Consider the following 18412-nt stretch of genomic DNA (forward strand, 5'->3'; position numbering starts at 1 on the left):
ATCAATTTGGCAGCCCCCAGATGGGCTTTGGGGGCCCCCCGAGCCCCCCAGTATCACGTTTTGGGGTCCAACCCCCTCTGGGCCCTTTTGCTTGCGGTTTAACCCCCACCAAGGCCCCTCTGTTGGGGCCCGGCTCCCCTCCGAGCCCTGTCAGCCCGCCGCTGTTTGGGGTCTCGGACCCCAAAGCCCTTTGATTTGACGATTCACTCGTTCCAGGCCCCCCTAGTTTGGGGTCTGGCCCTCCAGTTTGGGGTCTGGCCCCCTGTGGCAGCCCCCCGGGGCGGCCCCGCCCCTTCCTGCCCCTCCCAACATGGCGGCCCCCAGCGCCCAGCCGGGGCGGGCGGAAGTGCCCCTCCCAACATGGCTGCCGGCGGCGCCCTGCCACCCCGAAGATGGCCGCTCGGGGGCCGGCCGCCGCGCCCTCTGTGGCCGCCGGGGGCGGGCGGCGCCGGGCGGTGACGCGGCCGGGCCGGCGGAGCGGCGGGGCCGGCGGGCGGAGTCACAGCGCGGCCGCCCGAGCGGGCGCAGCCCCTGCGGTGCCACTCCCAAGATGGCGGCGGCGCTGCCCCGGCTCTCCCTGCCGCTCCCGCGAGAGGGGGGGGTGAGTCCTCGCGAGAGCTCGGCGCGGCGGAGGCGGCCGACATGGAGCCGGGCGGCGGCGCGGGGGGCGCGGGGCCGCTCCCCGGTAACAACAAGGCCCGCGGAGGAGCGGCGCCGCCCGGCAAGGCCCGCGACCTGGGCCGCCCGCCGCGCAAGGACTCGGAGGTCAGCGCCGCTGCCGCCGGGCCCGGCTCCGGCTCCGGGGGGGGGGCGGCCTTCCCGGGCGGGGCGGGCCGGGCCGGGCCGGGCCGCGTCCTCCTCCCGCCGGGGACCCGGGGCCTGCCCGCGGGCTCCACCGCCCGCCTCAGCCCTGACCCGGGCTCCGCCTTCCCCCGGGCCGGGCCTGAGCCGGCCGCTGCCCCTGGAGCCGGGGCCTGGCACTGCGGGGCCTGGCGCGCCAGCAGCCGGGGCCGGTGGCCGCTCCCCGCCAGGCCCGCTCGGTACCGGGCTGCCCGGGCCGGTGCCGTTCCGCCGCCTCTTCCCGCCGAGTCTGGCTCGGTCTGCGCTGGCCGGGGCGTGCGGCTGGCTCTGGTCCCAGCACCCCGGGGCACCGGCCACCCCGCTCCCAGGGCAGCCCTGGGCTCTCACCGCCCCGCCCGGCGCCTCTCCCAGCCCCGTCCGCCGGTGCCGGCCCGGTGCGGCAGTGAGCGGGCCGCGGTGTCAGGTCCCCTGCGGCGGGTCGGTCCCGCTGTGGCAAGAGGTGACCGACCCCTCCAGGGAGGCACCGAGAACGCCCCCTGCGCCGTGGGGGGCCCGGAGGGTTGTGTGGGGCAGGGTGGAGCTGACGGATCCCATGTCTTTGCCGTCGTGTTCCCTGAACCCAGTTTAATTCCTGGGATGGCCCTAGAGCCGTCGGCTTCCAGGGGTGTCCCCCCCAGCGTGGGGACGCTCCCTGAGGTGACACAAGAGGGCCGTGAGGTCTGTGGGTGCTGGGGAGCAGCCCCCCAGCCCCACAGAGTGGCACAGACCCATTGCCCTTTGGAGGAGCTGGTGGGTCGGATCAGCCCCTTGCTGAGGAGTGGGCGCCCTGGGGTGGGGAGGGTTTTGCGGTGGGTCCACGTGGGTGACTTAAAGGGAGCAGGTGTTTTGTGCTCTAAGGCTTCTGGATGTTTTTCCAGTCTTGGAGTTGTTGCGATCTCGCTATTTGCATCTGCTGGCATCACTCCGATCGGCACCGGGTGGGGGATAGCCCAAATTTTCACACATCTCTGCAAAATGGGTGAGCTCTGAGAGCCGCCTGGTCCCGCATAATGTGCTTCCCACCCTGAGATGAAACGTTCCCTGCCTCCTGCTGTATTTTTTGGCCTTTTGGGGCTCCTGGAGTGTTTTAGAGGTGGTGCAGTGGCAGAGGCTGCCCACCAGCAAAGCGCAGCATGGCTCAATGCGGCGGAGCTGTGATGGAGATGCAGGAGGTGGGTAGGAGTTGCCTTGGTAACGTTTACGCTGCTGCGGGTACATTTTTGGGCTCAAACAGAAGATACAGTCCTGGATTCGCGGGAGGATGAGGTGAATTGGGAATATCTTGGGGATTTTGGTTTTCCTCAAAACCGCTGCAATTTAACTGAATTCTTCCTCTGCTTTCAGGGCTATTCGGAGTCCCCAGACCTGGAGTTTGAATATGCAGATACCGACAAATGGGCGGCAGAGCTCTCTGGTAAGGATCTCATCTTGATAGATCAATTAATCAGCCATGATTTTCTTTCCCGGTGGTGATTAAAGCAGCTCTGGCAATGCCAGTATCGCTCCATTCTTGTCCTTAAACGCCTTTTTCATGTTAAAAGGGCAGTGATACTGTCTAATTAATTTTTTTCAGCCTTATGCTGGATGTGTTTTTTGCATTTCCCTAATCTTGGGTAGAACTGCAATTAATGTAGCTGAGTTGCAGCTTTCTCTGGCGGCTCAGTGCAGGTTGTTGGAGATTTTCCTCTGTGCTCTTTTGGCAGAGCTGTACAGCTACACAGAAGGGCCGGAGTTCCTGCTCAACCGCAAGTGCTTTGAGGAGGACTTCAGGATCCACAGTAAGACCCTTCTTTTAGACCTCTGGGGAGGGACAGGGGTCTCCCGAAGGAGACGTGGGGATTGGCGCGTTAGCACTGCGTCAGAAAGCTCGAGCTGTGCACTGGTAATCGTCAGGCGGTTTGTACTGGAGACCTCATTAGTGTGCGTGGGCTGGCCTTGGAGCGCAGCTTGCTGCCTCCAGTGTGCTCAGCATTTGCTGATGTTGGTGTCCGAAGTGGTTCGTTGGCGCTGGGACAGCTCTGCTGGAACATACTGGCATCAGCAAGAGCATCCAGCTTGTTCCCCATCAGCTGCCAGCGCCGGTTCAGATGGATGTGATTCATCTAGTCGTCTGGTGGAAGGCAGGAGACGGTCCCTCCGGGCCGATCACACATCCCTGGGCGTTACTCCCAGAAGCACAGTGTTCCCTGAAGCAGCCCGGTTTTCCCTCATGCTGAATCCTTTTGAGCTGTTCCTGCAACGTTTGTGTCCGGGGCTGGCAGAGGTGCCCCATGCCCTCAGCCTGCCCGCTTTGACTTTTCAGTGCGGGACAAGAAATGGACCGAGCTGGACAAGAACCAGCACCGCACCCACGCCATGCGGCTTCTCGATGGGCTGGAGGTCACCGCGCGGGAGAAGAGGCTGAGGGTTGCCCGAGCCATCCTTTATGTTGCCCAAGGTGACGCCGGGCCTCTGCCCCTTTATTTTTCCCGTTGCTAAATCCAGATAATGGATTGGAGGCGATCAGTTTAAAGTATTTTAAAATCATTTTCTTTCCTTGTATTTTTTAATTTTACCTGGGGTGTCTGGAATGAAGCTAGTTCTCATGGGAGGCAGACAGTTTATAGGAGATTGGTTCAAAATTTGGCCCACTTCCCTGTGCTGTGCCGGCTCTGCCAGATCTCGATTGCATTCCATACAAGAGCGCAGTTCCGTCCTCTGCATCTGACTTTCACCTTAAAATTAAGGCTGTGGGTTTTATTCCCTTTGCAAAATGCGCTGGTGGTGTGGGAGGGCCTCGGGATCCCTGCAGAGGTGGGATCCAGCGAGGGTATCATTGCAGGCACGTTTGGGGAGTGCGGCTCTGAGGCCGAGGTACAAGCTTGGATGAGGTATAACATCTTCCTCTTGCTGGAAGTGGGGACGTTCAACGCTTTGGTGGAGCTGCTCAACATGGAGATTGAGTGAGTACTGAGGGAAGGCGCTTCAGAAATGGCTCTGGAGCTCCTTGGCAGGAGTTTTCCCAGTCTGTGGCAGTCCCATTCCTGGTTTGCCTATCCCTAATGTGATTCCTGCAGCCACTGGAACGACTCCCGCTGTTCTGGGTGGATACGTAGTGTAGGGTTATACCTGATTTATACAGAAATGTGCTATGAGCTCTGCTGACTGGCAGCAGATAGGGACAGGTCTGTTCCTCCTCCCTCGATTGCGCTGTGAGCAGGGGGCTTGCTGCGGTGGTATCTACTCCAGGGTTTGGCGGTGGTGTGTGGGTTACCTGTGGCAAAGTTAAGCTGCCTCCAAAGGCCCCTCTGAGGCCGTTTTCCCTCCGCAGTAACAGCGCGGCTTGCAGCAGTGCCGTGAGAAAGCCGGCCATCTCCCTGGCTGACAGCACGGACCTGAGGTATGGAGCAGGGCTGGGGAGAGGGGATGCTCTGGGGTCGAGGAGGGGGATCCAGCTGCTCGTTCCTTTGGCAAGCTGAGACGGGCCAGTTGGCACCGGAGGGTGTCCCAGGGCTGTCCCAGCTTCTGCCCCGGCTCTGTGAGCATCGTCAGGCGTGCTCAGGTCGGCAGATGTCCCTTGTCCTTGGCCTACACAGCAGGCATGTGGCTGCTTGGGGACATGAAAGCAGTGGAGTATGGGAAAGCAATTTTTTGCCCCATTTTGAGTTGCAGAGACCTTTTTCCCCAGTGCCTGAGCACCGATCCCCTGGTGTGGAGTGGGTGCATGGAAACCAGCTGTGGTCTGGGCAGATCCAGCCTCCCCCCAGAGCCCTGGGTGCCGGTGGTGCCTCCATAACTCATCCCAACCTTTGGTGATTGGCCCAACCTTCTGCTTTTTGCAGGGTGCTGCTGAACATCATGTACCTGATCGTGGAGACGGTTCGGCAGGAGGCGGAGGGGGACAAGCCCGAGTGGAAGAGCATGAGGCAGACCTTCCGAGCAGAGCTGGGTGAGGACCAGGTGCCTGGGGCTTGATGGGACAGAGGTTACAAGGGCTGAAGAGCAAGAGAGTGAGATGGGCTTTGGCTCTAGGCCTCGGTTCATAGGGACTGGCAGCACTGGGTTGGTTTCTGCTAGGCTGAACCTTGCTGGTGAGGTGAGGGGGGGATGGGCAGGGGAAGCCACTCAGCCTTTTGTGCTATCTGGGTGCTCTCCCTGGGGAAAAAAATGTCAATAGTGGGGCTGTTGTTTCCTCTCAATGAGAGGTAAGAAATTAGGGGAGTTTACAAGGCCTTGGAAAGGAAGAGAGGAGCTGTCTGGGGTGGGATGAGGATCTTGGAGAATAGAGGGTGTGAGGGTGCAGGGGCTGGCGGCCCTGGCAGTTGGGGTGAGGACAGGGATGAGGAATGCCTGCTGATTGCTGCCATGTGGTTCCAGGAGCCCCTCTGTACAACAATGAGCCCTTCTCAGTCATGCTCTTTGGGATGGTGACCAAATTCTGCAGCGGCCACGCTCCACACTTCCCCATGAAGAAGGTGCTGCTCTTGCTCTGGAAGGCTGTGCTGGTAAGGAGAGGCTGTGGGGTGTGCTGACACGTGTCTTGCGGTTTGGCGTTTGGCAGAGGAGCAAGTTCTGCCCTCGGAGCTGGCTGTAATTGCTCCATCCTCTTTTTCTGGCGTTTAGCCGAGTAGTTTGCACCCTATTAAACCCACCCCTGGGTTTCATCCCGTAGGGGAGCATTGGATGTCGGTGTCTGGAGCTGGATACCAAGGGATGGACCCAAAGCAAGGTCCCTGTCTGGGGTCTGCATGAAAGAAAAGGTCCAGACACTTCGGTTGCGAATGTCTGAGCACCCTCCTGTCCCTTTGGCCTTTCACAGTGACAAGAGCAGCATGGGGATGGGCAGCTCTTCGTTTTACACCCTGGGGAAGGATTTGGGACGGGCAGGTGGAGGTGGCCCTGGCGCCAGGTGTTGAGGGGTCCCCTGTCCATGCTCAGGGTGCTGTGGTCTCCCTTGCAGTGCACTCTGGGGGGCTTTGAGGAGCTCCAGAGCATGAAGGCAGAGAAGCGGGAGATCCTGGGCCTCCCGCCGCTCCCGGAGGACAGCATTAAAGTGATCCGCAACATGCGAGCTGCCTCCCCGCCTGCGTCCGCCTCCGATCTGATCGAGCAGCAGCAGAAGCGAGGCCGGCGGGAGCACAAGGTGAGGCTGGCGCAGGGAAGCTGGGGACAGGGACGTTACTGGGGGCATGGCTGGGGTCGGGGCACTGATCTTGGAGCAGCTTGTCCCCGGGATATTCACCTGTCTGCCCTTCTCTCTCCAGGCCCTGATTAAGCAGGATAACCTTGACGCTTTCAATGAGCGAGACCCTTACAAAGCTGACGATTCCCGTGAGGAAGAGGAGGAGAACGATGACGACAACAGCCTAGAAGGAGAGACCTTCCCCCTTGAACGTGATGAAGTGATGCCTCCGCCCACCCAGCATCCCCCCAGCGACCGCATCACCTGCCCCAAGGGGCTGCCCTGGGCCCCCAAGGTCCGGTGAGTCCGTGGGGCTGACCTGCAGGGAAAGCTGGAATACGCTGTCGAAAAACCAGGCTGTTCAATGTTGAATACTTCAACAGGGGTGTGGGGAAGATGTTGGGGATGGGGTGGTCACTTTGGTGCTGTTCCCTTGGTGGGGTGGGCTCATCTCCTTTATCCGACCACGAGGCTTTTGTTGATGCCCTGTGCCTGGGCTGTGGTGTGCCAGGTGGACAGCAAGATGTGACTCTTCCCCTTTTCGCTTTGCTCAGAGAGAAGGACATTGAGATGTTTCTGGAGTCCAGCCGCAGCAAGTTCATCGGCTACACGCTGGGCAGGTGGGTTCCCGCAGAGCCAGCCTGGGGGGCTGCTGGTTTTGGGGGGTTCGTGGTAGAGGCTGCTGGTGTGGGGGCTGCCATTGCCCTCTGCTTGGCAGCAGAGAAGTCCTGAGCTTGCTGGCTGCTTCCTGGGTGGCGTGGTGGTCTCTGGCCCGTGCATGGGTGGCTTTCAGGTTTGCTCCTGCCTGCACCCAGCCTGGCTCTTTCCCTTCTCTCTAGTGACACCAACACCGTGGTGGGCTTGCCCAGGCCCATCCACGAGAGCATCCGAACCCTGAAACTGGTGAGTGCGTTGGCAGCAAATTCCTCCAGCCGCTGCCGCTGTGTTGGGTGCCCCTTCCCCGTACCCCTGCATCAATCACAGGTCAGGGCCAGTGGTGCATTTTCCTGACCCCTCCCCAACATGCTCAGCCCCATGATGGGAGCAGCCTTAAGTTTTCATGCCAACCCCGATCTCCCAGGCTGGCTGAGCCCCTTTCCTTACTGGCTTCATGCCTTTTTTACTGGGGTTGTCCCAGAGGTGAGGCGGGTGGCCAACACCCTGCCCATCAACGCCGGTTACCCACTGGAGCAGGAATAGCAGGGTGGGACTTAAAATTATGATGGGACTGGGCTGGGGCTGGTGGCATCGATGGGGTGGCCCGTGCTGTGAAGCCCTGTGCTCTTTCTGTGCAGCACAAGTACACGTCGATCGCAGAGGTGCAGGTGCACATGGAAGACGAGTACCTGCGCTCCCCGCTCTCTGGAGTGAGTGTGGGGATGAGGATGGGATGAAGATTTTGGGCTGGACGTTGAGGACACTGTTCTGCCAGGCCTTTTGGCTTTTGGCAGGGCTGGGGGGTTTGCCGAAGGGTAGGAGGAGTGATTTCTCTGGGGCAGAGGGTGGGGTGTGTGGGGAGGCTTCGGGCAGGTGCCGAGGGTGTCCCATCCTTGGGGTTGGACGACCTTGGGCTGAGTAAGGCGCGTGGCACTGGTGGCAGCTCGTGGTAAGAGGTTTTTTGGTCTTCCCTGGCACCAGGGGGAAGAAGAAGTGGAGCAAGTCCCTGCGGAGATACTGTACCAGGGCCTCCTGCCAAGCCTGCCACAGTACATGGTGAGCTGGGGTGCACTGGGGGTCCCTGGGCTCAGTGGTGGGGGCCTCCTTCCACTGCTCCCTCCATCCCTTTCCAGTGGTGCCCCCAGGTTTTCTTCCCTCCCCACATACGTTACTCCCTCCTGCTGTGGGGAGAGGGGCCTGTGGCCAGTCCCTCCTGCTCCCATCCCCTTTTCCATCTCTCCCTTCTCCCCAGATCGCTTTGCTGAAGATCCTCCTTGCTGCAGCCCCCACCTCCAAAGCCAAGACAGACTCCATCAACATCCTGGCAGACGTCTTGCCGGAGGAGATGCCGTGAGTGACTGTGGAGGGCAAGCAGAGGTGCTGGGTGGTGGTGGGGAGGGAAGGGGGGGTGGGAGGGAGCCAGGCAGGGTGGTGTGGTTTGGGCTGGGGCTTTGCTGAGGCCTCCTGGGTGATCTGACCATCCGCTGCTCGGTGGTGTGCCAGGAATCGTGCGTTGCCAGGGGAGCTGGATGCTCAAGAGCCCAGGGGATGGCAGGAGTGTCTGCCAGCACCTCTGGGGCTGGCAGGGTGCGGATAGTGCCCCAGCCCTAGGATCCCTCTGTGTCCTCCAGGACAACAGTGCTGCAGAGCATGAAGCTGGGGGTGGATGTCAATCGGCACAAGGAGATCATCGTCAAAGCCATTTCTGCCGTACTGCTGCTCCTGCTCAAGCACTTCAAGCTGAATCACATCTACCAGGTGAGATGGGCCAGGGTCCAGCCCCCCTCTGCAGGGCTTTGGGGGTGGGCAGGACCCAGGCTGGGTCCCAGCTCACCCGCCTTTCTCCCCAGTTTGAGTACATGGCCCAGCATCTGGTCTTTGCCAACTGCATCCCGCTCATCCTGAAGTTCTTCAACCAGAACATCATGTCCTACATCACTGCCAAGAACAGGTAGCGGATGGTGCTGCCTGCCTGCATCCCTGCAGGTTGTGGGGAGGGGTCCCTGCTTGTTTTGCCCTCCACAGTCCTTCCCTGGCTGTGCCTTGGGTGCCAGCGGACCCGGGGAAGTGCCCACTGCAGCTGATCTCTGGTGGGTGGGAGGTGTGGGGCTGCGTTACCCCCAGGCCAGGTAGGATCTGGGGGAGCAGGATGACACCCTCTCTCCTTCCCGCAGCATTTCTGTCCTGGACTACCCCTACTGTGTGGTGCACGAGCTGCCGGAGCTGACGGCAGAGAGCCTGGTGAGTCGCTGACTTCTCTGCCGGGTCCTGGCACCCTGGGGTGCTTCCCAGGGGGAATTGTGGGTGTGGGGAGGCGGTGGGGCTCCAGCATCCAGCTCTGGCACTCTCAGCACTCCTGTGCTCAGCCCCTGGCGCTGCTGGGGCTTTGTGGGGTGCACAGAGCTGGCGGACGCCTCCTGCCTGCGTGCTGTGCTGTACCTCTTTGGGCGAGGGTCCTCGGACCAGAAGACCCTCTCCTCATCCCTGCTCCGCTCTCTTGCCTGATCCCTGCCTCCGCTGTCCTGCAGGAAGCCGGAGACAACAACCAGTTTTTGCTGGAGGAACCTCTTCTCCTGCATAAACCTCCTGCGCATCCTGAACAAGCTGACCAAGTGGAAGCACTCCCGCACCATGGTGAGGGCCGGGGAACCCACGGGGGGTTCAGCCCAGCCATGCTGGGCTGTCACGGGGTGCCTGGGCTGGGCGAGGGGGCTGTGGATACCTCGCTGGGGAGCGGGAGCGGAGAGGGGCGGGATGGAAAGGGAGAGGGAGAGTGCACACCACAGGGAAGGGTTTGTGGGTGCTGGAGGAGGTGGGTGGCACGCGTGCGGTGGGAGGTACCCGCACGTGCCCACCCCAGCCGTGTCACCCCGCTGTCCCCGGCTGCCGGGGGGGGGCTGTTCCCCGCAGATGCTGGTGGTGTTCAAGTCAGCACCCATCCTGAAGCGGGCGCTGAAGGTGAAGCAGGCCATGATGCAGCTCTACGTGCTGAAGCTGCTCAAGGTACAGACCAAGTACCTGGGCCGGCAGTGGAGGAAGAGCAACATGAAGACCATGTCGGCCATCTACCAGAAAGTGCGGCACCGTCTCAACGACGACTGGGCTTACGGCAACGGTACGTCCTGTGCAGCGGCTGCAGAGCGTCCCGTTACCGACTGTCCTTCCCACTCCGTGCAGTGACGTGTCTGTGCCCAGAGCTGTCCCTCTGCTGCTTGGGGCTTGGGCGGCCCTTGGGTCTGGTGTGCAGGGAAGGGATTTGGGGTGGTGGCATCGCGGAGAAGAGGGAAAGGGCTGGCAGCGGCTGGTGGAGCTGTTGGTGGCTGCCAGCTCTGCACCCTGCGTGTTGCTCTTTGTAAGGACCTGCAAAGACCTTTCCCAGGGGGGCTGGGCCGGCTGAAGAGCCCCCCAGCTCCCCTCTGACACCCCTTTTCCCTCTGCCCAGACCTGGACGCCCGTCCCTGGGACTTCCAGGCGGAAGAGTGCGCCCTGCGCGCCAGCATCGAGCGCTTCAACTCGCGTCGCTATGACCGGGCGCACAGCAACCCGGATTTTCTGCCTGTGGACAACTGCCTGCAGAGCGTGCTGGGCCAGCGCGTGGACCTGCCCGAGGATTTCCAGGTCAACTACGACCTGTGGCTGGAGCGGGAGGTCTTCTCCCGACCCATCTCTTGGGAGGAGCTGCTGCAGTGACGGATGGTGGGGAGGCAGGAGGGGTTGCTTTGGGGAGATCTCGAGGCTGGCCTGCTGCCGAGGGGCAGGGGGAGCAAGGCTTTTTGGGGGGTCTGTGGGGGCCTGGACCCCCGTGGTGGGCTTGGGAAGAGGCTGGAGCTGTTGGGGTCCTCGCCAAGACACCGTCCTGCCCCTCTGCCTCCTTCCAGGCTGTGCCAGGCTCAACCCTGAGCGGAGGGTGAGGGCTTGGTGGTGGCCGCAGTGCCCTGGGGGTTTCCCGTGGGGTGGGGGGGGACCTGTGCGATGCTTTTGGAAGCAGCACCCCCACCCCCCTCCTCCTGCCCCCCACCAGCCGGTGCCGAGAAGGGGGAGCAGGCAGCGGTGCGGGGAGCTGGGCAGCGAGGCGAGGGTCCCTGTGGCGCTGCTGTGGGACACGGGGAGCAGAGGTGGCTGTGGCAGGAAGGCAGTCTGTCCCCCTGCCCAGACCCTGCCTGGGGACGCGGTGGCGGGGTCGGGGGGGCTCTGGGGGGATGCTGGCGGGGGGAGTCGAGGGGCTGGAGACTGCAGTCTTCCCTCGCCCCGCTGGGTGGGGTGGATGAGCTGTACATATATATATATATATATATATCTATTTCATGATATCTGCTCCGAGTGTGCCTGGGCCCCGTGTGTCCCCGTCCCTCCCGCCCCTGGGAAGCAGCAAGGGATGGACCCCGCGATGGGGCAGAGCTGCTGCACGGGGTTCCCTGGCTCGTGTCCTTGTCCCTGCTCCCTCCTCAGGTCCCACTGTGGGTGGATTACCGCAAGATTTTAAATATTTATCTTGCAACTGGATCTGTTGGCTTTGGGGGAGCTGGTGACCTTTGGGGGTGCAGGCAGGAGCTGGCAGCCTTCCCTGAACCCCCTCGAGTTCTGTCCTGGCGTTCCGGTGCTCGTGTCACTGGGATTTTCTTTGGCCCCTGCTCCCAGCAGAGGAGCCAGGTGTCAAACCCCGCTCCCCAAAGCCTGCCCTCGGCAGAGCTCGGCCCGGCGCCTTGCTGTGCCTCAGTTTCCCTGGCAGAGGGGGGGGCAGCAGCCCCAGCTAGCTCGGGTGGGTGAAATCCCAGGAGTTTCCCCCCTGGTTTGAGCAGGGAGGGGCAGAAGGAAGCTGCTTCCCTGCCCAGCTGTGGTGATGGCTGTGGGCACAGGGAGGTGGCACAGCCCCAGCTGCCTCCCTGTCGCCTGCTGGGATGCTCCAGGAGCGAGGCCAGCCGTGGGGGTGCTCAGCCACTGGCTTGGAGACCTTCAGGGGGCTCTGAGGCGGGAGACGCCAAACTCAGCCCTTAGGAGACATCAGAGAAGCCACAGCAGCTCAGCCTCAGTGGTACCGTGCTCACAGTCTGCAGGCTGCGCAGCCTTGAGAGGGGCTGTGGGACCTATCCTGCCCCCCTCCCCCTTAGCCACGGGCAGGGGCTGGGTGGTGGCATTGAGCTGGAGCCCAGCGATCCCTCCAGGGTCCCTGGTGCTGCACCCTGATCTCATCCCGCCGTAAGCAGCACGGATCGGGGTGGGGGGTGCTGTGTCCTGAGCAGGATCTGGCCGATCGGGGTGGGGGGTGCTATGTCCTGAGCAGGATCTGGCCGATCGGGGTCGGGGGGGTGCTGTGTCCTGAGCAGGATCTGGCCGATCGGGGTCGGGGGGGGTGCTGTGTCCTGAGCAGGATCTGGCTGATCGGGGTCGGGGGGGGTGCTGTGTCCTGAGCAGGATCTGGCCGATCGGGGTCGGGGGGGTGCTGTGTCCTGAGCAGGATCTGGCCGATCGGGGTCGGGGGGGGTGCTGTGTCCTGAGCAGGATCTGGCTGATCGGGGTCGGGGGGGTGCTGTGTCCTGAGCAGGATCTGGCCGATGGGGGTGGGGGCTGTGACCACCACTGTGGCGTTGCATTGGGTGGTGCGTGTTTGCAAAGCGTGCTGAGCCCTCGCTGGGGGTTTTCCTTCTGCCCGGCTGCCCCCAGTGCCCCCCCTGGACCCCCGGACCCCAGTCCCGGTGCAGGAGCCGGCCCGGGGAGCCTGGTGGGACACGGGCAGATGAGGTGCGAGCCCGGCTGAGCGCTCTCCATCTCACCTCGCTCCCCTCCGCCTGCGCCAGAATGTTCCCCAGCTGCGCGGGGCCATCACAGACGGCGGCTTTTATAGTGCTGCCGGAGCCATAAATAACTTATTAAAAATGTGTTTTATTGTTTATAAATGAATAACAAAATCCCCGCCAGTGGAAGGCGGGCTGCGAGAGCCAGGGTGCAAGATGTCCCAGGCGAGGGTGGGCACCCGCTGGGTGCGTGGCCGGGCTGTGAGCTGCCCCCCCGGGGGGCACCCGCCGTGGCCAGGCTGTGCCGGGGGTGCCAAGCCTGGTGGGTAAGGAACACCCGCACAGGCTCCCTTTGGCTGCAAACCTTGTTTTGTGGCCCAAATCAGGCTGGACTGACAGGTTGGATGCCTCCTTGAGGGGGGTCTGTGGTGCTTGACCAGCCCCCGACACCCCCCCCCCCCCATCTTAGCATCAGGATGCTGGAGACCAGGAGCTGGGGCAGGGTGGGGGTGGGTGGCATCACAGGTTTGGGTTTTTTTTGGCACAAGGCGGCTCTTGAGGATGAGGCATCTCCTGGCAGTAAGGAGAGTGGGAGCAAAAGGGGGATTCCCATTTGTGGCTTCATCTGGCTGGGGGGGCGGGGGGGTCACGCTGGCTGGAGGACAGGGTGGGACATGCTGCTGAGACGCGGTGCTTGGAGGAACTCACCGTGCACCCTGGGTCCCCTGGAGCAGATGAAGCGTGTGGGATGCGACGAGCTGATCCCCGACCCGAGACACCCGGGACTGGCTGTACAGGTACCACCGCTAACAGGCTTCCTGCAGGCCCCCAGAATGGGGCAACCCGCCCCCCCAAACTGGCCACTGGTGCCCCCAACACCCTGAGCTGAGGCACCCGGGATGAGGATCCCACCCGCTGGGATTAAAGCACCTCCTGCCTCATCGATCTGAGGGGTCACAGGGATGGGGGGCTATGGGTGACCCCCCCAGGGAAAACCGCTTTGGTTTAAGTGTCTTCATCGCCGCAGCCCCCTGCCCTGTACTGGGTTACTGCCCATCCCAGGGGGCTCCACGTGTTGTGGGAGCTGGTGACTGTGCCAGGGGCTTGTCCTGAATCTTGTAACCCCTCCAAGCGGGAGCAGAAAGGGCTGCCGTGGCTTGGGGGGGCTTTGGGGGTTCCTTGAACACGGCTGGGATTTTTGCTTTGCCCCCAGTAACACCCCCCGACCACCGGCAGCCCCCATGGGTCTCCCCAGTGTGGTTGGACTGGGACGTGAAGAGCCCAGTTTCTGTCACTGCTGCCTGCACTGGGGATTGACAGGCAAATTTCAGCTGGGGAGGGGAGCGCTACCCCCAAAACAACCTGCTGCCCCCCCCCGATGGTGCTCCCCTGGCACCCCACACCGGCACAGCCCCCTCCCCTCATGTACCCAAGGCTGGTGCCCCCCGGGTTGGTCAGGGGGCCTGCAGCCGGGGGGGGGGGGGGCAACGACCCTGCTGCAAACCACTGCCTGTCTCCATCACGTCCCATCCACTGAAGGTGCTTTGGGGGGCTCAGGGGTTTTTTGGGAGCTGCTTTCGGGGTCCTGAGCTGCCAGTGCCAGCTCTGCTGGGGCGGACTGGGTTTGGGGGTGTCCTCCCTCCCCCGGCAGCCCTGCTTTGACCACCCCTCACCGGAGGGGCACCACGATGGAGTAGGCTGAGATGCAGGAAAGCTCGTGGAGATCGGGGTGCGTGGGGAAGGGAAGGGTAACCCCACCGACCCGCTCCCCGCCCTGGTGCTGGGGGGGGGGGGGAGGACGAGGTCGGGTGGGGGGTGGGGGTGCGAATGGTCTGTGTCCCTCCCCACAGGGGGATCATGTAGCCCAGTTCAGCAGGCTGCTGGTCGCCTCTTTGCTCTTCATCCTCAGCGGCACCAGGGTGGGTGACTTGTAATCTTCGGGTGCTGGCTCGAAGGGGTGGGCACCCAGGGCCGCGGGGGGGAGGCTGTGCAGGGAGTAGAGGCTGTTGATGCCGGGGTGGGGGCCGGGAGAAGCAGGGATGCCCATGAAGCCGGTGATGTTGCTGTGAGTGTGGGGGTACGGAGACATGCAGGGGGACGGGATGCTCTCGGGGGGCAGGAGCCCCGCAGGGCTTCCCGGGCCAGAGCTCGGCCACAGGTTGTTCTGCAGCTGAAAGAAAGGATGGGAGGGGGGGGGAAAGCCCTAAGTGGAGTGGGGGGAGGCCAGCTGAGGGGGGGGAACCACATCCCCCCACCTTGGATTCCCCTCACCCACAGGGTGCAAAGCGAGGGATGCTTTATTTTAATCGCCTGGGGCTGTTGATCCCTGGGTGAAATCTTCCTCCCCTGCCATCCAGGGTGGATGTGGGGGGGTTCGCATCAGGGATGTGCATGAAACTGAGTTTTAAATTATTTTTACACTTTTCAGTGTTGGGGGGAGAAAAATAACGGCAGTTTTGCAGAAAAGGGGGGTGGGAAGCACTGATGGATGTGGGACAGCTACAGGGGTTTCTTGGGGTGGGGGGGTGACACCCCAAAGCCTGTCCCAAAGGACATGTTCCCACAGGGGATGGAGTGGGACATAAAGCAGCATCTTCCTACATGTGGTAAAATGTGACATTGCTGTTTTCCCCCCTTTTCCATCCAGGACCACGTGCCTTTCTCACGGGTGGATGGAGCTGCATCCCATGGGGGATGGGCCCCTGGGAGACAAGGGGCAAGAACAGGTGATGTGGGTCACCCCACGGGACCCCCGTGGGCAAAGGGATGGGACCCCTGCCCTGGGCAGGGGCTGGGGCAGGCAGCGCCACAGCATCTCTCACCTCCTGGATTTTCCCGTAACGTTCTCGTTTTCGCCACTTGGCCCGTCGGTTCTGGAACCAGACCTGGGGGATGGAGGAGGGGGCTGAGGTGCAGGGACCCCTGCCCAGGCAGCCCTCTGGTCATGGCCACGCTCAAATTCCCGCAGGAAAGGAGCCCTAATGGTGCCCCCACATCCCGGTAAAGCGGAGATGGAGGAAGCTGCCCTTGCATGCAGCCTTTTTCTCTACCAGTAGCAGAAATATCTCTTATCCCTCTTGGGAAACAAGCGGTCCTGCTCTGGGCACCATCCTTTTCCCTCCCTTGTGCTTCCAGGCCTCCTTCACCCCAGGTTTTGATGCAGAATGAGGCTCTTTGGGTCCTGCGTGGTCACAATGACCCACCTGCATGTCCCCTCTGTGGTGCTGGCTGGGGTGGTGCTGGGTCGAGCAGCACCTCCCGGGGCAGAGGACGTGGTGCGGGGGTGCTCAGCGCCCAGATTTCATGGTTACAGGTAATTCTGTTGAAATCCAGCCCCAGCCAGGGCTCCAGGCTGTGGTGGGTGCTGAGGGGCTGGGCGGTTGCAGGCTCAGGGTGTGCATCCCCTGCCTGTGCCGTGTCCCCAGATTCTGCCCCACAGGGAGGGCAGCACCCAGGACTCGGCGGCTTGAGGTACCCAGCACCCAATGGGTGCTCCCTGTTTGTTTCGTTACCCGCTCACCTTTGCTCTTCTCCCTGCTGGGTGCCCCCTCCAGCCGCCTCTTCCCGCTGGGAGCCTCAAACCGCAGATGCCTCTGGAAGCACCTCGCTGGCCTGACGCAAGCGTGATGCTGGCAGAACCGGGGTGGTGGGGGAGGGCCTCATCCTGCCCCACCTCCTGGGACATGCTACCCCCCCACACACCCCATCCATGCTGAGCTCCCAGGGATCCCTCTCCTGGGATGGCAGCTCCATCGCTGCTCATCCTGGGCTGGAGGTGGAGGGGGGATCACATTTAGGGGCTGCTGAGCGGGGCAGGTTGGCAGTGACCTCCCAAATTTTGGCTCTTCCTGCCCCTCGGGTGCTGCAGAGAGGGGACAAGGGGAGAACTGGAGAGAGCTGAGAGGCAACCAGCACCCACACCCCGTGGCGGTGGGTGAAGCGTGTGCCGGGGCTGGATTTCCTCTCCAAGGCATAGCGTTAATTCTCCTGGGAAAAACAGCTGCGGAGGAGGGGAAAACCTCCTCCGGCTCTGCCCGCCACCACTCGGGGTGGCCGTGCCCGTCCCTACGGGAGCTGGGGACCCGCGCCCGTACCTGCACCCTGGCTTCGGTCAAGTCTGTCCGTAACGCCAGCTGCTCGCGGGCGTAGACGTCGGGGTAATGCGTCTTCTGGAAGACCTTCTCCAGCTCCTCCAGCTGGAACGTGCTGAAGGTTGTCCTGTTCCTCCGCTTCTTGCTTTTGCTCTTGCCCAGGGGCTCGGGGAGCTCAGGGACCCCGTGTTCCTGCAGGCTGCCCAGGGGTGCTGCCAGCGGGCACCCCAGCTCCCCCGGGGCTTTCACAGGGGCCCGGCAGGATGCGGGCATCACCTGGTACCCGCCTTTGCATCCCTTCTCGCCGCCTGGCAGGGGGGAGGCACAAGGTGGGGTGGTGTTAATGGTGCTAAGGAAGCCAAAAGCCCCCCTGTGCCCGCAGCCCCAACCCTCCCCTCCCACCTCTGCGTGGCCCCAGCCATCCTGGGGGGATGTTGGGGTAAGGCTCGGGCAAAGGGCTCGGCACAGGCATGCAGCGGGTCAAATCCATCATGGGGGAGAGCAAAATTCCTGCTGGCTGCGGGGCTGTGGGCATGCAATGGCCCCCGAGGGTGGGGGGAAGCCCGGCCAAAGCAGCGGGTGGCTGGGGACCCCGCTCGGGGACCCTTTTGGATGCTGCTGTTAAGGGATGGGGGGCAGAGAAGGCGAGCGCAGGGCTGCCTTGCAGGCAGGGTTTACTCCATTCTCCTCGTCCCTCTCCTCCAGTTCCCCTCCCCCCCCCCCAGCACAGGCTGGCGCCTCCACCCTGCCCAGCTGTGCCCACCGCAGAGGCATCGGTGCCACCAGCACCCCCAGCCCACCGGGGCACTGGGCCCTATCCAGACCCCCATGCCTGAGCTCGGTTCAAGGGCAGCCTTTGCCTGCCCCCCTCCCGCCCCCCCCCCCCCAGCATTTCCCTGCAGCTGTAACTCTCAGGAAACCATTTGGAAAGGAGTGAAAAATACCCCCACCCACCCCCCCAGCCTTTTTGCTTGGGAGGAGCTCCCCCTCCCCACGCTCCTTCAGGGCTGGGGGGCAAAGCAAGAAATATGGGGGTTCCCCCTTTCCCCTGGCTGCTGCTGCTGCATCTCTGGGGTGTCTGATGAAACGGGTTCAAGATCAGTCACGGCCAACGCATTTCGGAGGTCACCTTTGTCCCCCGGGAGGGTGGTTTGTCCCCACGCAGGGACACACGGAGCTCAGCACCTCTGGCTGATGCCGGGTGCTACTGGTACCCCAAGGAGCTGAACCAGTGATGGGAGAACTGAGGGGGGGCTCAGCAGATGGAAGGGATGGCTTGGTGTCCCCCAGCCGGCCGAGGGGACACAGGGGTGTCACCTGGGAAGGAGACAACCCGAAAATACGGGGGTTTGCCCTGGTCTCACCCCCAAGCTGAGCACCGGCTCCGGAGATGCAGTTTTGCTGCAGGTGGAGACCACTGGCCCCCTCAGAGGGGCAGGATCAGGCCCATGGCTGGGCCTTGGGCAGAGCACAGCGCTTGGGGCCGGCAAGGGGGGAAATCGCCTCCTTCGGGATGGATCCTCCTTCCCGTCCCGTTAACCATCACATCCCGGCAGAGCGGGTGAACGGGGTCCCCATCCCGATGGACCCACCGGGGGCTCCGCACCCCCTGAACCAGCCCTCGGCGCCGCGGCCCTTTCCGGACTTTCGGTTTTGAGTTTTGGTTGTTTTGTAATTAAGGCAATTTGGGGGTTACGGCACGCAGCTGAGCGCCAAGCCCCAGCTGCTTCGAATTAATGGCAAACTGTTATCTGGGGGGCGGGGGGTGTGTCTGGGGGGGTGAAGGCTCCTTGTCCCCCTCGGTACTGACCTGTCTACGTGCCCGGCGGTGGGTAACGGCGAAGGGATGAGGCCAAATTGCCGTTTCCTCCCTGTTTTCTCCTCTGAAGGGCTCGGCCGCTGGGCCGGCGAGGTTTACCGATAAAAAACAA

The 18412-nt window shown here is 62.7% G+C and overlaps 2 protein-coding genes across 2 annotated transcripts; one reads left to right on the forward strand and one right to left on the reverse strand.

Moving 5' to 3' along the window:
- The first annotated feature begins 609 nt into the window (after positions 1-609).
- STRIP1 (striatin interacting protein 1) lies at positions 610-10853 on the forward strand. Its single transcript, XM_055819698.1, is given in 22 exon segments — positions 610-765; positions 2185-2254; positions 2544-2618; positions 3143-3277; positions 3662-3782; positions 4151-4219; positions 4662-4768; positions 5197-5324; positions 5780-5962; positions 6084-6301; positions 6556-6621; positions 6841-6904; positions 7297-7368; positions 7640-7714; positions 7911-8008; positions 8290-8416; positions 8509-8609; positions 8833-8899; positions 9187-9207; positions 9209-9292; positions 9569-9773; positions 10101-10853. Coding segments are annotated over 22 exon segments (2457 nt in total). The 5' UTR covers positions 610-642; the 3' UTR covers positions 10349-10853.
- Positions 10854-14245: 3392 nt separating this feature from the next.
- On the reverse strand, positions 14246-16754 carry ALX3 (ALX homeobox 3). The gene is given in 3 exon segments (XM_055819952.1): positions 14246-14617; positions 15201-15275; positions 16485-16754. Coding segments are annotated over 3 exon segments (717 nt in total).
- Between the last annotated feature and the right edge of the window lie 1658 nt (positions 16755-18412).

Source organism: Falco peregrinus, chromosome 16 (genome assembly GCF_023634155.1).
Source record: "Falco peregrinus isolate bFalPer1 chromosome 16, bFalPer1.pri, whole genome shotgun sequence".
Taxonomy (NCBI): domain Eukaryota; kingdom Metazoa; phylum Chordata; class Aves; order Falconiformes; family Falconidae; genus Falco; species Falco peregrinus.